Source organism: Cibotium barometz, chromosome 1 (genome assembly GCF_041138505.1).
Source record: "Cibotium barometz isolate CiBa-2024 chromosome 1, ASM4113850v1, whole genome shotgun sequence".
Taxonomy (NCBI): Eukaryota; Viridiplantae; Streptophyta; class Polypodiopsida; order Cyatheales; family Cibotiaceae; genus Cibotium; species Cibotium barometz.
Window position 1 is genome coordinate 56,488,083 of NC_141046.1, and position 19,839 is coordinate 56,507,921.

The window sequence follows — 19,839 nt, forward strand, 5'->3', positions numbered from 1 at the left end:
TGTCTGCAGAGACTAGTTAAGCTTGATATCTCAACAACACCCACTCCTATTCCCACCACGAAGAGATATGGTTTTATGTGAAATTTTTCACCGAAATCATACAAGTATAGAGTGTCCAATGATAAGGACTAGACAATAACAAGGTTTTGCTCATTAATTGATTTGTTGGTACCATCTGGGTGGACTTTGGCGCACCACATAGATGCTCCCTGTTGCACCCAAGAAACATAAGCCATCAATATGCAATGCTTTCAATGCAAAGTCTAACATCATTTTTTGGAGTTTCCTCACAAAGAACCTACACCAAATCCCTCATGTCCTCCAAGCATTCCAAATCCCGTACCAAACCCCAACATAATCCCTTATGAAGGCACATGCTATAAGTGTAAATTTAACCATGCTTACAAGGATTATCCCAACAAGTGTGATAATCAACCCCATGGAAAAAGCATCTACTAACACTTTAACAAGCCTTAACTTGTTAAGCATACAAGTAGGACTTAGTCACACACTTCCCATTTGCTTTTGGATGCACTTTATATTCCATTATGGGCACATCTTCTTGCATGGAAAATATAAATTGTAATGTTTTATAATGGCCAACTAATGCATCCTTACCACCATCACACAATTACCCATGAATAAATACCTTAAAACATGTGATCACAAATGGTGCTTGACTTTAGCTCTCATAGCTATTAAATGCCTCCATCAATTGCAGAGATGTGAATGTTTGAGATCTCAAATTCTTAAAGAACCTACTAAACATTGCATCAATGTCTCCATGTGTGTGTTCAATCATTAAGAATCCCAAGTTGATCATTTTGAATATGTCCCTAGTAACCAATAAAGACAAGTATGCAAAAAAGAATCTATTTTTGTTCTTAGAGCCACATATGTTAAGATGTAATATTAATTTTTTTGGATGGTCGTTTGAACGATGTTTCTCTCGAGCATGTTCATACCTATGTCCTTTGTTCTCCAAGCTATTATACAGATCCAATGCCTTTCTTGAAGTTAAACTCTTTAGCAATGCATTTTCTGAACCAGGCATCCCATCTAAGGTCTCCAAAACAATGTTCTTCTTACCTCTCAATATTTTTTAAGCAGTGACAAGGAAGCAATAGTAAAATTCAATTTTTCTAGCCACACACCAATGGAAAAGTGATCGTATATTGACCTTGACCATGGCCACATGAGTAGACATTTAGCATTCTAGACCAAAATTATTTTGTACATCAGCTACTTATGTATACATGGGCATAACATTTGGTCATGTAATGGGTTTGTGCAAGACTTTATAAAGAACCCCATGCCTCCATCTATTTGTGCAGATTTAATACCCTTTGATGCAACAATAAATGAGCCAGTAACTTACATTTATGTAAAGATGCTTGACCAATATAAATATTATGTACTGCCAGGTCAACACACTATTGAGACAGTTAAGATTCTAATGCAATATGAACAAAGTGATGAGATCAAGAAGAGGCACAATATATTATAAGACATGATCTTCAAGAATTTTGTTGAATGGCTAATGAGGAGATTCAAACTCTCTAAAAAATGCTTACATTGATCAATTAAAACAAGTGAGAAGCTAATGAATTTCTTTTGGTTCTCCATAAAAACCCAATATAAGAACGATTAAAGGATTGCAAAAAAGAGAGAGATGGGATGTAAGTATTTGTTCACTAATAATAAATTTATTAAATTTTAAATTGACTTGATATGTCTTCTAAGCTAATTAAATGTTATGAATTGTTTTCAAGGACATTGTTGAGGTTGGGAGGAGATTGGTGTGATCTCTTCAGGAGATAATTTTGCATAAAAGAATGTACACATGGTGGCATGCCCAAATGGCATCTATGTTAAGTGGATAACAATCACGGAGGAGTATGCAAAGGGAACATTACCTAGCACAATGAGTGATTATTAGACTTCTACACCAGCTTTTACCATATCTTTATCATTTAGATGGAATCAAATATGTTTGAGATGTTATAAGGTTTGACATGTATGGTCAAGAACCAGTACAATATGGGCATCCATTGTTTCAATATTTTCAAATGCCAATTACAAAATGGGAGGAGATGAACACTTTTTTCAATAAGTCTAACAATACATATGAGAGCTCATGCTCATTAAGAAGGAAGTTCAATTCCAATACTAGTATGGTCTCCACATGATCTCTATAAACCAAGATGATGGATCCAGTTGAGGATACACATGGTGATGGGAAAAATCAAGGATTAGAAAACAATCCACTCATGCCAACAACAAAACATATTGAGGGTACTAAAGGCACTCTTTCTTTAATCCAATTGAGCCTTCATCATCTAGTAACTTTGAGACAGATCCAACCTACAAATACAATGCAAGATATGCAAGCAATGGTTTACGCTACGCAACTTGGATGTAATAACAAAACCACATTAGGGAGATAAACCAAAGCATTTATCTACAAACTATAGGAGTGCTATCAATTTCATACAAGAAAAAAATTAACATTATCAAAGCATTTATCTACAAACTATAGGAATGCTATCAATTTCATATGTCAAGAAAAAATTAAATGTTAAATAGGCATTCTCACATAATAATATAATGGTAAATGGACTGCAAGTTATATAAATTATTGATAACTTATAGAGATGTGAATCATGACAAGTAATGTTTTGAATCTGTGATCTAATTTTAGAATCTTGGTCTAACTTTTGGTTTGTTTACTTCATAGAATTTTGTCAATTGCCAAGATAAAAATCAAAACCTAGTTTGGAAACTGGCCCATAAATTGAGGATGATCTCCTTGGCCAAAACTCTAATTCCTATGCAGGAAATTTCAATGTTAATGGGATCAAGTTTGAAGTTAAGAAGTCAACTAGCAAAGGAAAAGATCTTGGATTGTTCATTCAATCAAACGTGAAGTCTCCTGCGGGGATATAAAAAGTGTCATAGTGATTGAGTACAACTTTGTAATTCAAATCCAAGAGCTAATAAATATTCTATCTTAGAGGATCCTTCAATTACTCCTCAAGAGGATCAAGTTTAGATTGTGGGTGATGTGTTGGATGGAAATATTGTAGGGTATATAACTAGCCCAATGTATTGTAAAGAAAGGGAAAATATTTGTTATGTATATTCACCTACCTTGCCTCCTTGGGTACAAAAGGCCAAGGAGTATGTCAATGTAGATGATTATGACTATATTTTGGTTGAAACCAAAACAAACATCAAAGTAGGTAATGGGCCAACTGATTATGAATTTGCAATCTGATTTTGGTTTTTTTTTCCAGCCACAACACCAGTAGATGTTTGTGAACACCCTCTCTTTTTCAAGATTTTAATTGTCTAGCTGAATTATTCAAGCAAAAGAGGAGAGTACTTGACTTGAATTATGATATAATTTCCAAACATAACACCACCATCTATTTTTAGATATTCTTGGTGTCTTGCTAAATTATTCAAACATATTTTTATAAATTAGTTAGAATTTAGTAAAAAATGGTCGCTTGATTTATGATATTAATATAGAAACTAATACTATAATTAGTTTAGAGATCAAAAGCAAAATCAATAGATTTATGATATTATTTAATAGCATCATAAAAACAAAATCAATAGATTTATGATGATATCTAACAACATCATAAATCATAGATTTATTTAGTTTAGAGATCAAAAAACAAATCAAAGATTTATGATGTTATTTAATAAGGTTGTATCCTCATTTTAAATAAGGTGTTTATTAACCCCTTGTTTAGATTAAATCTAAAACAAGCTTTTATATCAATCTAAATGTGTATTTACATCATCTTTTCATAAATATGATATTATCTGGTTATTTTATCTTGCTAAAATTATAATATAGATAATGATTCAATTCAATTAGATTGTTCATAGCAAAGCACAAAACTAGGTCACTCTTAAAATCACCCGATTCATTGAGTTAAATTATCTAGTAATTAAATGCATTCAAATACTGTCACAAAAAGGACTTCCATTTCTCAGAATTAGAACATAATATCTACAACAAGATTATTTTGGTCCAAAACTTATGTATTTTGTGAGATAGTTTTAACAAAATAATACCAAAACATAGTTTTTTGGTCCAAAACTTACATATAATGTGATTTTGGGAATTGGGATTTTCCCAAATCTAAAATGGTCTTTTGGGAGTCAATAGCGATTTCAAACCAGGAGAAGCTAGTAATTCATCTAGCAAGGACTCCTCTGTAGTAGAAGTCTGTAGTAGTAGAAGGATCATCCCAAATTATCTAAAATAGTCTTTTTGGGAGTCAATAGGCGATTTCAAACCAAGAGCAATTCATATAGCGAGGACTACGAAGGATCAACTTCTGTGTTCCCACCACAATCACCCAACCAAGAAGGAGAAAACTGCATAGAAAGCTTAAAAAGTATCTTCTCCCCATGGAGATGGATTTTCACTAGCTTCAACACATTGAGGCCATAGAATCACATGAAACCTACACCTATAGCAAGAAGCTCACAACAAAAAATTAAGGGCACACCTCGAGGTGCTCAATAAAAGAACATCCAAAGAGGTCGTAGACCGCCAAGCATTCATATCTCTATACATGATGTAGCCAATGTAGCCGAAATAGAATTACCCATCATGGAACCTACTCGCCTTGAGCTGAGTTTCCCCAAGAAGGCCATCAAGGCAGTGGACATCGCGGCTAGTCTCATAATGTTTTTTCTTGGGAGATGTAGATCTCGTTAGGCCACCTTCCAAACAACAACCATTATCGTGGTAAAACAATTCCTAATCCATGACCATCGGTTGTTTTGGAGTGAAGTTTCTTATTGGATCTAAACTTACATCGTGCAAGTTTTATGTGACCCCCCATAGGGATAATGAGAGAGAGTATCATCCTCGGAAGGGAATGGATCATGGTGGCCACAGATTACGTCATCAGTTGGCAAAATAAGGAACCCTCGAACTCCCCTACAAAATGGTTATCACTGTGCCCTTGGTGGATGAGGGCACCTCGAACCTATCAACATCCCAAGCCTCATCCCCTCCGCTTTACAAGCCACTACCTCATGTAGCCTCTAACACTATACAACACTCATCGTGTCGGCCACCACCCCCTTTAACCCTATGGGAGAAGCAAAACTTCACCAACAAACCAAAACCAGACATCTGATAACAAGAGGCTATGATAACAAAAAATTGAGGGCACACCTCAAGGTGGTCGCCCGATAAAAGAAGACTCAAGGTGGCGCATATAGATCTATGTACATGATGTAGTTAATCTCCACGATGTGGCGGAAATAGAATTACCCATGGAACCACCTCGCCTCCTTGAGCTATAGTTCCCCCAAGAAGACTATCTAGTAGCATGGCTAGCCTTGGTGGTGGACATCGGAGCTACCACAATGTTTTGGCTTTTGGGAGACCTAGATCTTATTAGGCCACCTACCCCTCTCACACCTTCCATAGCAACCATTATAAATGATTACCAATCCATGACCATTGGTTGTTTTTTAAAGTGAAGTTTCTTATTGGATCTAAACCTACTTCGTGCAAGTTTTATGTGACCTCTGTAGGTACAATGAGAGAGAGTATCATCCTCAAAAGGGGATGGATCACGGCCAAGTTGTTGACAAAGAAGGAATTCTCGAGCTCCCCTACAAAATGGTTATTATCATCGTGTAACCTTGGTCACTGAGGGAACCTCGAACCTATCCCAAGCCTCATCCTCCACCTTCACTTACATGCCACCACCTCACATAACCTCTAACACTACACAGAACTCTTGCCACCTTGCTGTGTTGGCAACCCCCTCTCACCCTATGAGAGAACCAAACCTCGTCACTCGCTGTGAGACAAAGATGAAGACCATGGTCCCCCACACGTCAACTCCAATAGAATCTAGGGCAAAGCACTAAGAAGGAACGGGTACCTAAGGAAAGCTTGGCTAGCCAAGGAAGATTTCGGCACCCAAGCAAAGACTTGGCAACCACCACTTGGCCGCCCTAAAGCCCAACCATGAGCGGAGATCTACCAAGTGCAAGCCCCATGCAATAGAGTTCTACCCCAATTCTGAGCCCCATTGGATCTCCGTCAAGCTACTAGAAGCCCAAGGCTTCTATGAAGGGAACCCATCCAATTGGGTCCCAAGAACCTCACCATCTGCATAACCCTAGAAGCCAAAAAGATCTAAGCAGCCTTTGTACCTAATACGACAATTCTCGATGCTTTGTTGGATGCTAATAAATTTACTAGAAGCACAAGGGTTCTACAAAGGGAACCCCCACATCTTCCCAAGCCTGCAACCTTACTCACCATAGCCTATTTTTTAAAATAAATAACTCAACATTACATCGCTTGGCCTTATCTTTTTTTTTTGCTCTCACATCTTGCTATACTGTTGTATGGTCAAGAGAGCTTCTACATCTCTCCCCCCCCTTCCCTATCCATCACTTGCACATAGCATCTTTCAGCCTCCTTCAACACTCAATTGATGATGTGTCTTTATTTCTTTCTTGTGTCACCAAAGTTCAGCACAATCAAAATAGTTGCAGTTAATGTCACAAGAGGAAGACTTTTGCAATCATAGCCACAAGGCGCTTCCTCGACGGCTTCGTGCAACGGATAAAAAAAGTACCTATGGGTGATGAAAAAATAAAACAATGGGAGAATCTTGGGCCTAAGGCCAAAAAAAAGGGCAAAATATAACTACAAAAGAAGCTTGGGCCTAAGGCCAAAAATATAACTAAAGGATGATCTTGGGCAATGAAAAAATATAACTACAGGAGAATCTTGGGCAGTGAAAAAATATAACTACAAGAGAATCTTGGGCAATGAAAAAATATAACTATGAGAGAATCTTGGGCCAAAGGCCAAAAAAAAAGGCAAAATATAAGCACCGAATGTTGCAAGGTAGTGATTCACCTACATAAGAAAAGAATTTTTACAATGCTAATTACAGATGACACTACTCCTAAGGCCTTGACCTCCATTGCTACCTTATCTTCGCCTTGTTTCCAATCTTACAACCTTACTTGTCGCCATATTTTTCTAAAAAATTAACTCATCATTAAATTCTTGTCCTTATCTTTTTTTCTGCTCTCATGTCTTTCTCTCCGTTGTCTAGTCAATAGAGCCTCTACATCTTTCCTCTCCATCACTTGCACATAGCATCTTCTTAACCTCCTTCAATGCTCAAATGATGCTGCATCTTTATTTCTTTTTTGTATCACCAAAGTTCACCACAATCAGGACCTTGTTGTGATGCTTATCTCACAGCTCTAGAGTCTTTAGTATCACAAGAAGAAGCCTTTTGCAGTCTTATCCCCACAAGGTGCTTCCTCAGCAACATGACCTACGGGCAGATAAAAAAGCACCTTTGGGTGATGAAAAAAGATAATTATGGGAGGACCTTGGGCCTAAGGCCCAAAAAAAAAAAGGGCAAAATGTGAGCACCCAAATGCAACAAGCCAGTGATTTACCCACATAAGAAAAATATAAAATTTTTACAGTGTTACAAACAACAAAACCTTGGCCTTCGCTAGCTTATCTTCTTCTTGTTCCCAAGCCTACAACCTTTCTCACCATAGCCTAATTTTTGAAAAATCAACTCAACATTATATCACTTGGCCTTATCTTTTTTTTTCTCTCACATCTTACTCTAATGTTGTCTGGTCAATAGAGCCTCTACATCTTTCCTCCCTTCCCTCTCCATCGTTTGCACACCACATCTTCTTAGCCTCTTTCAACACTCAAATGATGATGCGTCTTTATTTCTTTGTTGTGTCACCAAAGTTCAGCATAATCAAAATCTTATTGTGATCCTATTCTCACACCTCCAAAGTCTTTAGTGTCACAAGAAGAAGCCTTTTGAAGTCATAGCCACAAGGTGCTTCCTCGGCGAGAAGCATTGCCTGCTGGGCAAGAAAATAAAATAGCCCCTATGGGCGGTGAAAAAAGATAACTGCGAAAGGATATTGTGCCTAAGGCTAAAAAATTCTCGCAAAATATGAGCACCCAAATGTTGCAACAAGGCAGTGATTCACCCACATAAGGAAAGAACAAAATTTTCAGTGCTAATTATAAAAGACACCTAAAACCTTGGCCTTTACCTTATCGTCTCCTTGTTCCCAAGCCTGCAGCCTTTCTCATCATAGCCTAATTTTTAAAAAATTAACTCAACATTATGTCGTTTGGCCTTATCTTTTTTTTTGCTCTCAAATCTTGCTCTATTGTTGTCTGGTCATCAAACAGAGCCTCTAGAACTTTTCTCCCTTCCCTCTCCTTGTACACAGCCTCCTTCAACGCTCAAATGATGATGTGTCTTTATTTCTTTCTTATGTCACCAAAGTTCAACACAATCAAAAATCTTATTATTATTCTTTTCTCACAACTCCAAAGCCTTTAACTCCAAAGCCTTTAGTGTCACAAGAAAAAGCCTTTTGCAATCATAGCCACCACAAGGTGCTTCCTCGGCCTACAAGCAGAAAAAATAGCACCTATTGTTGGCAATGAAAAAAAGGTAACAAGAGGATCTTGGGCCTAAGACCCCAAAAAAAAAAACGCAAATGGTGAACTCCCAAATGTTGTAATAAGGCAGTGATTCACCCACATAAGAAAAGAACAAAATTTTTACAATGCTATTTATAAAATACAAACACTAATCCTAAAACCTTGGCCTTCGCTACCTAATCTTCTCCTTGTTCCCAACCCTACAACCTTACTCGCCATATCCTATTTTTTGAAAAAATTAACTCAGCATTATATCACTTGGCCTTATCTTTTTTCTGCTCTCACATCTTGTTCTATTGTTGTCTGGTTAACATAGCCTCTACATCTTTCCTCCCTTCACTCTCCATCACTTTTACATAGCATCTTCTTATCCTCCTTCAATGCCTTTATTTCATTCTTGTGTCACATTGGGATCCTCATCTCACAACTCCAAATTTTTTAGTGTCACAAGAAGAAGCCTTTTGCAATCATAGCCAACACAAGGTGGTTCCTTAGCCGCATTTGCTGCTATGGGCAGTTTAAAAGCACCTTTGGGAATCCACACCTATGGGTGGTGAAAAATGATAACTACAAAAGGATCTTGAGCCTAAGGCGTAAAGAAAAATAGCAAAATATGAGCACCCAAACGGCACAACAAGACATTGATTCACTGACATAAGAAATAAGAAAAGAACAAAATTGTTAGAGTGCTAATTATAAAATACAAGAGTGTTATAGTGTTAATTATAAAACCTTGGCCTTCGCTACCTTATCTTCTCCTTGTTCCTAAGCCTACAACGTTACTCACCATAGCCTATTCTCAACCTCCTTCAACGCTCAAATGATGATGCATATTTATTTCTTTCTTATCCATGCCTCAGCTTCTGCAACACCAAGCATTCAACCAAAGCAAAAGTGAGAGAACTAGATGAGGACGAGGAGGTGCCGACCAATCTAGCAGCAGTGGATGATGTGCCAAACTCCTATATCAATTTGGCCAACTTTAAATCTTTGTAACCATTCCTCGATATTCTTAGGTTTTGGTCTCCACTCTAATTGTCCATGTATACATAAGCTCGCTCAAAAAGATTGACATGCAACAAGCACACTTTGTTCTTCAAGTCAGCCTGGCCATATAGAGCGTACAGTTGACGTCCTCTTGTTATCTCCTCACTAGATATATTGTGTGAGAAGTACTTGAAATAAGGCTTATGTAAGTCTTTCATGCAGTAACCTACCATGCCTTCAAATGTGTGCATTTTAATTTGTCTAAGACCTCTACACATCACCAAGGCACCCTCTCGTTTGAAAATTCCCACCCTAAATCTTGTTTTATAGTTTTGCCTATACTTATGAGGGATGGAGCCATTAAACTCAACCATTTGGAAATGCAAGTGGTCCAAAGTACCACCTTTCTCTAGTGCAAAGAGCCCTTTTAAACAATCCATTCTTATAAATTCTTCTAATGGTTCCCAACATAACAATTTTATATCTCCATTCCTGATAGCCACGGTCACTGATACCTCGAAGAGCTTTGTTTCCTTCTTTGGAGGAAATCCAAGGGTTTTGTGGACAGAAGGCTCCGAGTCTGCATTTCTGTCACTTTTCATGGGTTGTTTGCCTTTGTTGTCGCGCTATGTGGATCCTACAGAAAAGAAGAAATAAGAAATACAATATAGCACTAATGCAAGACTAACAAGCGCCCACAACGTTTTTTCGTTTGTGTTTAATTTATTATACAACACTTATTGTATATGACCGAGAAGCAATGAACCTTTTTTATAACGACCACTGTACAGAACGTTAGCAATGACCAGTAATACAGTAAGCAAAACAGTATTCACTGTTTTTACGACTTATCTACGTTGAATATAGTACAGCAAGCCCCCTGTAGTACAATAAGTGCATTGCATGTACTTATGCTTTTTAATAACAAAAAACACTGTCCACAATAAGTGCCCAATATTATTAATGACAAAACCTTATCAACACTACAAATAATCATTCTTTAATCAATCAAGATGCTAATGTAAAATTTATAGAATGTGTGCCCATTAATAAGAGGTCTCTACATGGTCGATTATTAACAAAGCATTATCAACACTACAAATAATTAGAGTAAAATATATACATACCAAAAAAGATGTATATATAATAAATCGATCACAACCAACTATATACTGACCAGAAGATCGAGTTCTCTGCTTGATCGCATGCAAATTACTAATTGTGGAAGTCCCTTCGTGAGGAGTCAAAATGCGATTCAGCACGGAAGCATGTTCTTGTCTAGGCACAGTGGATGTCGATGGGACTACGAAACTGCTGTAGGTCGTGCCGGATTGGAGGTCGATGGACAACCATCACAAGGGAACAATGAAGGTCGCCAGTCGACTTGCATGATATTAATGATGTCATGCATGGTTTTCTTTTAGGAGCCATAAGAATCAACAACAAGGCAACGAGCAACACAGACCAGACGGGAAAGTACGTGAACAAGAACGCATAGTATCATTAAATGGGAGAGGAGACCATAACTTGCCACACAATACAGGAAAGTACGTGAACAAGACAACGCATAGTATCATTAAATAGCAGAGGAGACCATAACTTGCCACACAATAGAAAGCATCCAGAAGGCACAGCTGTTGACGATAGCTCCAGAAGCAGAAATCGGATCCGATATATGCATGCACTTCCAAAAGCAAGCCGGAAACTATCACGACTAGAAGTCAATCGAAGCAACGTGCCCACCAAAACCGGAACCAACAAGGAATAAGAAGAATGCACTTCAAGGACGAACACGACTGCCGATGAAAGACCTCCATGCACTTCCAGAAGGAAGTAGCGTGCCCACCAAAACGGGAACCAATCACCAAAGCATGAGCACGCACCAAAGCATGAGCACGCAAGGAGCCGTAGAAGGACCATGGGCACAAAACCAAGAAGAATCACCACAACATGGAAAGAAGACGCGAAGAATCAGAGCATGGCCACCACAACATCACAACAACATGACATTCCCACATAAGATGAACACAAAGAAAAGAAAGCAACCATGCACAGACACGTGTCCAAGAATACCTTACACAATATCATTAAATAATAAATGCATTATCAACGAAAAAATGTTGTGGGCTCTTATTGATAAAACTATATCCAAAATGTTATCTTATTCTTGAACTATAATAACTGTTGAAATCTCCACAACTGTATTGTCACGAGACTTTGATCTACTATTTGCAATATTACCTTTGATCATAAGATAAAACAATAACACTACTCCCATATGGTGAAAACTAGCAAATGTTGGAGGTGCTTTGACGTAACAGTGTGCCTGAAATAATATGAAATTCAGGTGTGAATGTGCAAGAAATAAATGACTGATTCTCCTGTGGATCTTTTCTGTGAGTAGGAGGGCAAGCAGCCTAACTTGGCATTTATAGTAGAATAAATATAAAGAATGATCTATATGTTGCACTCCTTGGTGAAGGTCTATTCAAGGCATTACAAGGACAGTTGCTAGCTTTGTCAATGGGAATGCAGAACTTTATGGTTGACTACTATTCTTATGAACTATTCAAGGGCTCAACCAATCCAAAATTAAAATACAGTATCATTCATCCCATTAAAGAACGCATCACCGTGCAAGTAATCTGTTTGAAAAGACCATACAGATGCACAGGCCTTTTTTGGCAAGACGACTCAAATATAGACTCAGTAACCAGAAGTGCAGTAATGGAAATAATAAAAAAATGGAATTTTATTGATTACTAGTTGCATCACACACTTGTTCCTCAGTACCTATGCACTCATTTTTATGGCAATCCACCTCCTATGGTGCCCTATGCTTGCTGCGCCCTTTCTGGCTGGGGTAGACATGTGACTTAACCTAATAGGAGCTAGATCTGTTCGTAGAGCCCTAGTGCATCATAGGCTTACTTTGAGCACCAAAATTTTCGAAGTAAAATCGTCACATCTGGACAGATCTCATGTCCAAATTCATGTAGAAACCCCAATCCACACATATGCAACCTTTATGCCAATGAGGTGGTAGCTCAAGTGGTGAGATGTTTGTCTTGGGACCAGGAGGTCCTGTATTAAAACCCCCAGGTGCTCCCTCCTACGGGCAGAAAAAAGCACCCATGGGCAGTGAAATGTGCCTACAAGCAGTGAAAAAATGGTAACTAGGGGAGGATCCTGGGCCAGCCGGAAAAAAAATATGCAACCTTTTTAGTGAGAATGTTATAGAGCGCTGAGGAAAAATTCACTCTTTAGCGCAGTAAAAAGTAATCCATATAGCAAAGCAATGCTTGGTCCCTTTATTTAGACTCTTATACCATCACAAACCGATCTTTTAAAGAGCAAATAGATATGGCTAAACTTATTTCAAGTAAACAAAAAAACCCTGCATAATAAAACAAACAAATTGATTCCTGGCAGACAAGTGACCGACCAACTCTCGAGATTTATATTACAAATGTTGGGAGTACAGCAATTACCACCCTTCAATGAGAGAGAATTCATTCAGTCAAGTTTATGCACCCCTCCTTCCATCGACACACATTGTACCACAACTGCCTTGAGAAAGCTACCTCGATGCTAACTACATTTACACTACACTATCTTCCTAAAGCAAGTCCCCCTCCACTTTCCTCAAGACGATAGACCGTCACGTACCCCTCCAAAGAGGAGCTTTGGCAAAGAAAGCCTGTTCATACAACCCTTATCGAATCCTCATGCAGTACTCATAAATGTCAGGTATACAAGGGACATCGATTCAATGCTCCTGGTAATACTGGATTCCACCAGTGCAAACTACCAAGTTATTGAATCCACTGCATGTATCTGCACAAAAACCCTGCCAGAATGCATTGTCGATTCCAAACAAGAACACGACAAAAGATGAAGGCACTTACAGGGTTCTCAGGTTTTAGGACATGAAGCAGCCGAGCTCAATGCCCAAATTCCTGAGATCGTCTGCATAAGGTCTTCTGATCTAAGCGGTGAATGCCAGATGCAGCCTGCAAAGGACGCATAAACACCCTTATTGGAATACTTACCCAGATCAAGCTGAGAAACCACAAGTCAAGATAGAGTAGAGTCACCTGATCACCGGCTTTCGACCACCACCATCACTTTTTGCACCAGAATGAACAGTGCCCAATTTCACTGTAGACTTAATCAACAACAAACCCAAAAGAAAAAAAAAAGGAAAAAGTGATTGGAACCAGGGGATTCCAATCAAGAAAATAACTCAATATCTTCCATGTACTGGAAAGCCCACATAAAAAGCATCATCACATCCCGGTAAATACCTCGACCCACCAGGAACCTAACAAACACAAAAAAGGCATTGCAAACATAGTGAGGAAGACGCCCAGGGTTCTGCACACCTCTAACTCGTCAATGAGCCCACTTTGGTAGTTGTCGCTTTGAGAAGATATGGCCAGCGATCCCGACACTCCTCTACCAGGTCCAGTAGCGTCCACAGTAGGCAGCCTGCTGGATAAGACTCGTTCCGTGTTATAACCATTCATAGCCATGTTTCCAAAGCCATTTCTGCACATATTAGAGACCCCTGAAGACTGCCCATTCATAATCCTCTTGGCTGCAGTGTCTTCATTCATTATTTGTGACAAAGGACCGCCCAGTTCAGTCACGCTAGACCCTTCTTCAGACTTGCCCGAGCTTGTTCGAGAAACGCCGCATACACCAGGAGTGTAGGTTCTCGGTTTCTTTAATGCATCTAATGATCCTTCCGCCGGTCTCTTTATGCTCTCGTGTGTGATATCCTCCAAGTTATCTCCTATCGGCCCTCCTTGTCCAGTTGGCGGGGAATTGCTTAACGATTGAGAATCTTTAAGTCCAGGGGAACATGATTTGGCAGCAGTAAGAACAGAAACTCTCTGTGGTCTGAAAGGCCGCACACCACCTGGAAACACGTAGAGAGGAATCTGCTTTCTACGTACATGAGAAACAAAGATTTCCATGCCAGGCTTCCAGTAACCATAAATATTGACAGAATGCCTAAACTCCTCAACTGTTCCACGTATATCGAATTGCTGTCCTTCTCGAATAGGAACCCCTTGTCTTCGTTGCAATCCCATGAAGAAAGCTGTGTGTTGGACTTGCTTAGAAGAGTCAATATATTCACAAGGGTAAGGATGGCATTGCAGCATGCCAAAGGTATCACGCTCAATCTGGTTAATAAGCCACAACAAACATTAACTACAGAGGAACACAGCTTCTAAAGAGATTACTGCTTGAATGCTTTAGCACGGCAAACCTCACCTTCAATGTCAACTGTCTTAGACGCGACTCTACCCAACCCTTCCATGTCCTCAAATCATCTTCATCTAATGCCATGATATCAATTTGCAAATAGTTTTTATAGGCCTCAAAAAAGGGATAGCTTTCAAACAAGGCACTCCAGTCTGCCTGCTTTATCTCCACAGCCTGTCATTCAAATGCAGCAGTAAACGACCAAAAGAACACTGAAGAACACAAAACATGCAGGAATAGGCTCTGGCAAACCCTCTGACCTTGCACACTTCATTGCCACTTTCAAACTGCTCTGTCATGACCCGTAGAGTACTGGTTGAGACATTGTAGCTAGAATTCATGCATGGATATGCAGGTGTGATTATTGGCATCAAATGTGTCCGATCCCTTGGGTTCTTTCGAGGATCCCAAACAGGAAGGCCTAGAGTCCCCTCTTCAATTTCACACAACATCACAGGGTTTGGCCATCGCCATTGGGTGTATACACGGAAAAATCTGGAAACCAGCATGCTTGGCACAGCGTTGGGATACAGTTGACAGATACGAGCCACCAACAAAGCCCAATTGACTCCACCAAGAAACCCTGTAACCTGCACAACGAGTTCCACAGAAGTAGCTTACCGAGACATGACAAAAATGCAGATGCAAGTTAGACCACAAAGATCATTTCCCCATTAAACATATGAAGTGCAGAAAACAAACGTTAGAGTACACTCCCCGCCTTCTAGCCCAGAGCTTCATACACCTCAGCGTGGTCCGAAAATTCTGCACCATCCAGCATCCAGGTATGACAGCAAGGGATAAGTCCTACAGTGTGCAAATACAGCTTTACAAACTTGCAGAACAGGAAACACACCTGAATATTTGGCACTAGCCGTAATATCTGATCAGTGACCCTACATCCATTCAGACTTCTAACACTTTGCTCATCCACGTTGCACAGTATGGACTCCTGTGAGATGTCAAGATCCTATACATAGAAGATATTGAACGAGCATAAACATCTTCCCCGAAACTAATATACATTCCCCTATTCCAATTAGGACAGCCAAAAAATGTCTTTAGGACCTAGGTTGTAAAGCAGCACTAACAGATGGTAAACTGAACTTATTTGCCCATCCGTTACCTCTGGAATGACCCACAGGGCAAGCCTCGCATAGAGCAGATCTATGGAGATGCCATTGAACTTAAACTTCAGGACAGGTACATGGGCATCTGGGACAGGATGAAGTTCTGTGACTTCATGCATCTCCATGAGCATGTCGTGAAGCACAATAAAGAAATCCTCCTGCAATGAGGAACAAAGCAAAGCCATGATACCATTCTTGATACCAAGCTCAAAGGTACACACAACAGCCCTTCAGTTTCAATAATAAATTACCTCTCTGGTAGCATGACGAGGGCCAATACAAAGGGTATCAATATCCGCTCCAGGACCGTGAACCTGAAAAATGTAGAGAGCTGGTAAAACTATGTGCTTCTATAAACATACATAATAATCTCAAATAAGCAGTACAAGCAATCCGCAAGAACCTGGCAAAGACAGGCACGCACATTTGGCAGGCCTGAAGTACCCTTGAATGTACAAGGTGGATACCCAATGACCGCTTACACTAGTTAGATGTTGAAATGTGATGGAGAGTTCTCAAACAACATGGACCCGAAAGGATAGCCTTAAAGTTCTTATCAGTGGAAAGACATTCCATAGTACAAATCGTGCTCGCTTTGTTGGCAAGCACAATGTTACATTTCTAATTCTTCCATGGTGGACAAGACAATTAGCCACCAACAGCTCAGGTGAGCAAAGCCCTTTTGAACCTTTGAGAGGTTAAAGTCTGACCTTCATGATGTATACCCCTCATACTTTTCTGTCCTTCACTTCGCATTTTGTGACTCAAAGACTCGTACATCCAACAAATCAGCTCACACATCACTTGCTGTGTTGCTTCCAGATATGGGTCATTCCTTTGAAATCTGGTGAGGTATGCATGAGGTAGTTACTTTAGCTTGAGACTCCGTGTGCAGCCTCATAGCCGTGACTTACTCACTGCTGCTCCCTGCCTAGCATTTAAGTTGGCCTTTCTGTTACTCACATCCAACAACCCTCCTGACAAAAACTTACCCATGCCAACTCCATTTTGTCTTGCATCTAGGTCTAGTTGTCATGGTGTCTGCACATGGCCATCGTTGAGTAGAACTTAAAGTTGAACGGGCTGAAGACACTGCGATGTTGTTTCTTATAGTTTTCTTTACCTCTTTGGCCAATTGAAGCTTTATATACCTAGATGAATCCAGGAACATGCCAAGATTCACCTTATAAGAAAGTGCAATTTATAATCTCACGGTAGTCATCCACAAGACAATAAAGCATCTACTCCATCATGCATAGTATGAACTAGATACTAAGATATCCCCAATAACGTCATCAGTGCCCAACTTATTGGGTGTAGAACTTGATATCAATATATGCTCCCACACACACACCCCACGCGTGCACACGAGCATACATCCATACAAGGGTCTGTGTACTATGTTTCTGTCAAAGCTCCAGAGATGCAGGGCAGTCATAGCCATAATGAAGCCTAGCACTAAGGATCATAACAAATAGAAAGAATTATTACAACAAAAAGGTAGTTGATAGGGCATATGCACCACTAAAGATGGAAAGAATTAACACAATATCAATATTGAAGCATTGTTTGTTATTAAGAATTAAGGTAAATAGCTTCCTCACAATTTCAGCATAAATCATCTACATAACCAGACTCATAAATATAGTGCATACAAAATTAAATGGAAAAGGACCTACTGTTTAAACCATCTCATAGATGACTCACGTGACTTTTCACACTGATAAGTTTGAAGGGGGCTCAGTCCATGGACCCTTACACGTCACTGCTAACAGCCTTGTTTTTACAACGCCTACTCAATACAAGCATTCTATACAACAACTTCACAAGGCTTCACTGGCCCAAAGTCACATTGGCAATCAAGCAAAATCGCTAAAATAGCCAAACGGTGGTTATGATGATGGCCTGCATAAGCTGTCCTCAAGTACTGATTTGGCTAGCCAATCCAGCATGCAATAAAAGGTGCATCTAACAGGTCTAGCTTTACATCACAACAGCTGATTTCAAAATTTTGTAAATACGACAACTTAGAAATGCAATGGCTTTCATTTTGCTTCTCCTGAAGTACCGTGGTCACATGCTAAGCTAGTTTTTACAACAAGAAAAGCATCCACATAACTTTTCTAGTTTCCTGCCATCCAAACAACCTTACCCCAAGTCGATACGAGCCAAACGTGAATATCTTGGCATTAGCCTCTTGCACAACCTCGTCACTGTAGCCTTTGCTGATGCTTATTTTCTTCACCCACAATTTCACAATCTACAATCAAAATTTGTTGAAAAACATGAGCATATTGGAAAACAGGCTTCTTTAGCTAGAGATTGGAACTTTTTGAAGATTTAACAAGAAAATGATGTAGAACAGTAAAGACCTACATGGTGCAGACATCCCACCACAATGCAATAGCATGTGAGCAATCCATAGATTACTACATGTGCAGCAAACAAGAGACATCAAAAATCATCTTACCTGATCAAGCCGTCCAAGTACCTCCTCTCTGAGAACTGACTCCTCCTGACTTTCATAAAGTCCCACCTTCACTAGAAACTGAAAGGTAAAGAGGAAAATTTCAGCTACTATTTCTATAACCTTCTGAGCGCTTGCAAGCAATCCAATTGTAGGCTTAAGCAAAAACCTTATCCAAATCACGGTTCCTTGCGAGGTCAACATCTGAAGGCCCTGAAGTCGAGAGGGGTTCTGTGACACCAAAGTGTTGACCATTTTGCTGTGAAGCCATGAAGGAAACAGCTTTGAGTAGACAAAATACCCCTCTGAGTCACCCGTAATCCTTCCAAAGCTTGGATCTTATCTACCCTAAATCTCTTCCAGTACTACTAAGCCACGGTTGGTGAAGGCAGACTGTTCTTAATTTGATCTCAGTATAATCAGCCGAAACCCTCTGAATCACCTGCTGGACAAAAATCTTCCTGGACAGAGCCCATGAGATTTCAAATGTACATGCAGCTTACTGACTCCTGGTCATAAGCAGATGGGTGAAGAAACAAACCCTTTTCTCTTGGGGATCTATGTGCAGTACCCAGAAATCAGCAGTACAATTCCAGTAAACGATCTAACCTTAAAACCAAAGAGGGGTCGCAAGCAGATCGGCAGAAAGGCCAAAATAACAAAAGTGGAAAGGAAGGCTGTAAAAAGCTGCGCTGCAGTTTTAATCAGAGAAAAGCCCTAGCCAAGGTTATGAGAGCTCTAGACTTTCAATAAGAGCATGTAATGATGGCAAGCTTGACAAGAAAAGCAAAATCTAGGGTTTCTCTCAGAGAAAAGCATAGCCAAGGCACCAAAAACAATAGGGGTTTTATCAAACTGAAAGAGGAGGTATCACAACTCTAGGGTTTCTAACAGGGAAAACTTTTTATAACCATCGCCGAGGGGAGGGCGTCTTACTTGTTGACCTTCAAGGCCAAATCTAGGGTTTGACGCAGAGGCAAGCTGCGAGAAGTCCCATCGTCTTCCTCTTCTGATGAGATCTGATTCCGGCTTTCTGCTCTCTGCTTTGCTTGTCGACAGGCTTCTCCTCTGCGGTTCACGGCGCAACAGGCGGCGTAGAAACGCGGAAACAGAGGGTTTCTTTGCTACCTACTCCACACTCGTACAGCCGCGCGCGCGCTCTCACACGCACACGTTAATCATCGTAGACCTTTCTGGGCTTTCCTTTTTTTTTCCCTTCCTTGGATGCCAATTCTATGGGCGCTTTACAAAATTGGCAACCGGTTGCGAGGGCCTTTACACATTGCTCAAGGCAATTGCCCGTTGCTTTTGGCACTAAGATGGACACCCAAGCTTACCATGCTTTAACCATGCACTCTCATTGGTTGTTAGAAAGCCCCTGATGGATGTCATCAACTGTTGTCAACAACCCCCAATCCCTCATCTCCGTGTCCAGCCATGTCGAGCGACAATGGCTACCCATACTTTTTTAA

The 19,839-nt window shown here is 39.9% G+C and overlaps 1 protein-coding gene across 2 annotated transcripts; it reads right to left on the reverse strand.

Annotated features, from left to right (window-relative positions):
• Nucleotides 1-12,933: 12,933 nt before the first annotated feature.
• Nucleotides 12,934-19,628, reverse strand: LOC147642210 (nuclear poly(A) polymerase 4-like). Of its 2 annotated transcripts, none has more exons than XR_015266779.1 (12): nt 18,537-19,628; nt 18,371-18,448; nt 18,053-18,160; nt 16,152-16,214; nt 15,897-16,058; nt 15,627-15,740; nt 15,473-15,535; nt 15,031-15,360; nt 14,780-14,944; nt 13,882-14,688; nt 13,594-13,657; nt 12,934-13,509 (listed from the first exon to the last, which is right to left on the reverse strand). XR_015266779.1 is itself a non-coding variant. In XM_086803852.1 (12 exons), exons 1-12 carry the CDS (start codon nt 18,636-18,638, stop codon nt 13,485-13,487), a joined length of 2,088 nt encoding a protein of 695 aa, XP_086659978.1. In that variant the 5' UTR covers nt 18,639-19,628; the 3' UTR covers nt 12,934-13,484. The 2 variants fall into 2 exon arrangements, 1 of the variants encoding a protein (XP_086659978.1); XM_086803852.1 differs by having other exon boundaries at nt 13,594-13,664.
• Nucleotides 19,629-19,839: the final 211 nt, after the last annotated feature.

Coding starts and splice junctions, on each gene's coding strand:
- LOC147642210 (XM_086803852.1), bottom strand. CDS start 18,638: ATGGCTTCACAGCAAAATGGTCAACACTTTGGTGTCACAGAACCCCTC. Junction 15,741..15,896: donor CCCTGTGGGTCATTCCAGAG/GTAACGGATGGG, acceptor TTCTATGTATAG/GATCTTGACATCTCACAGGA. Junction 14,945..15,030: donor GTGGCAATGAAGTGTGCAAG/GTCAGAGGGTTT, acceptor TTTGAATGACAG/GCTGTGGAGATAAAGCAGGC.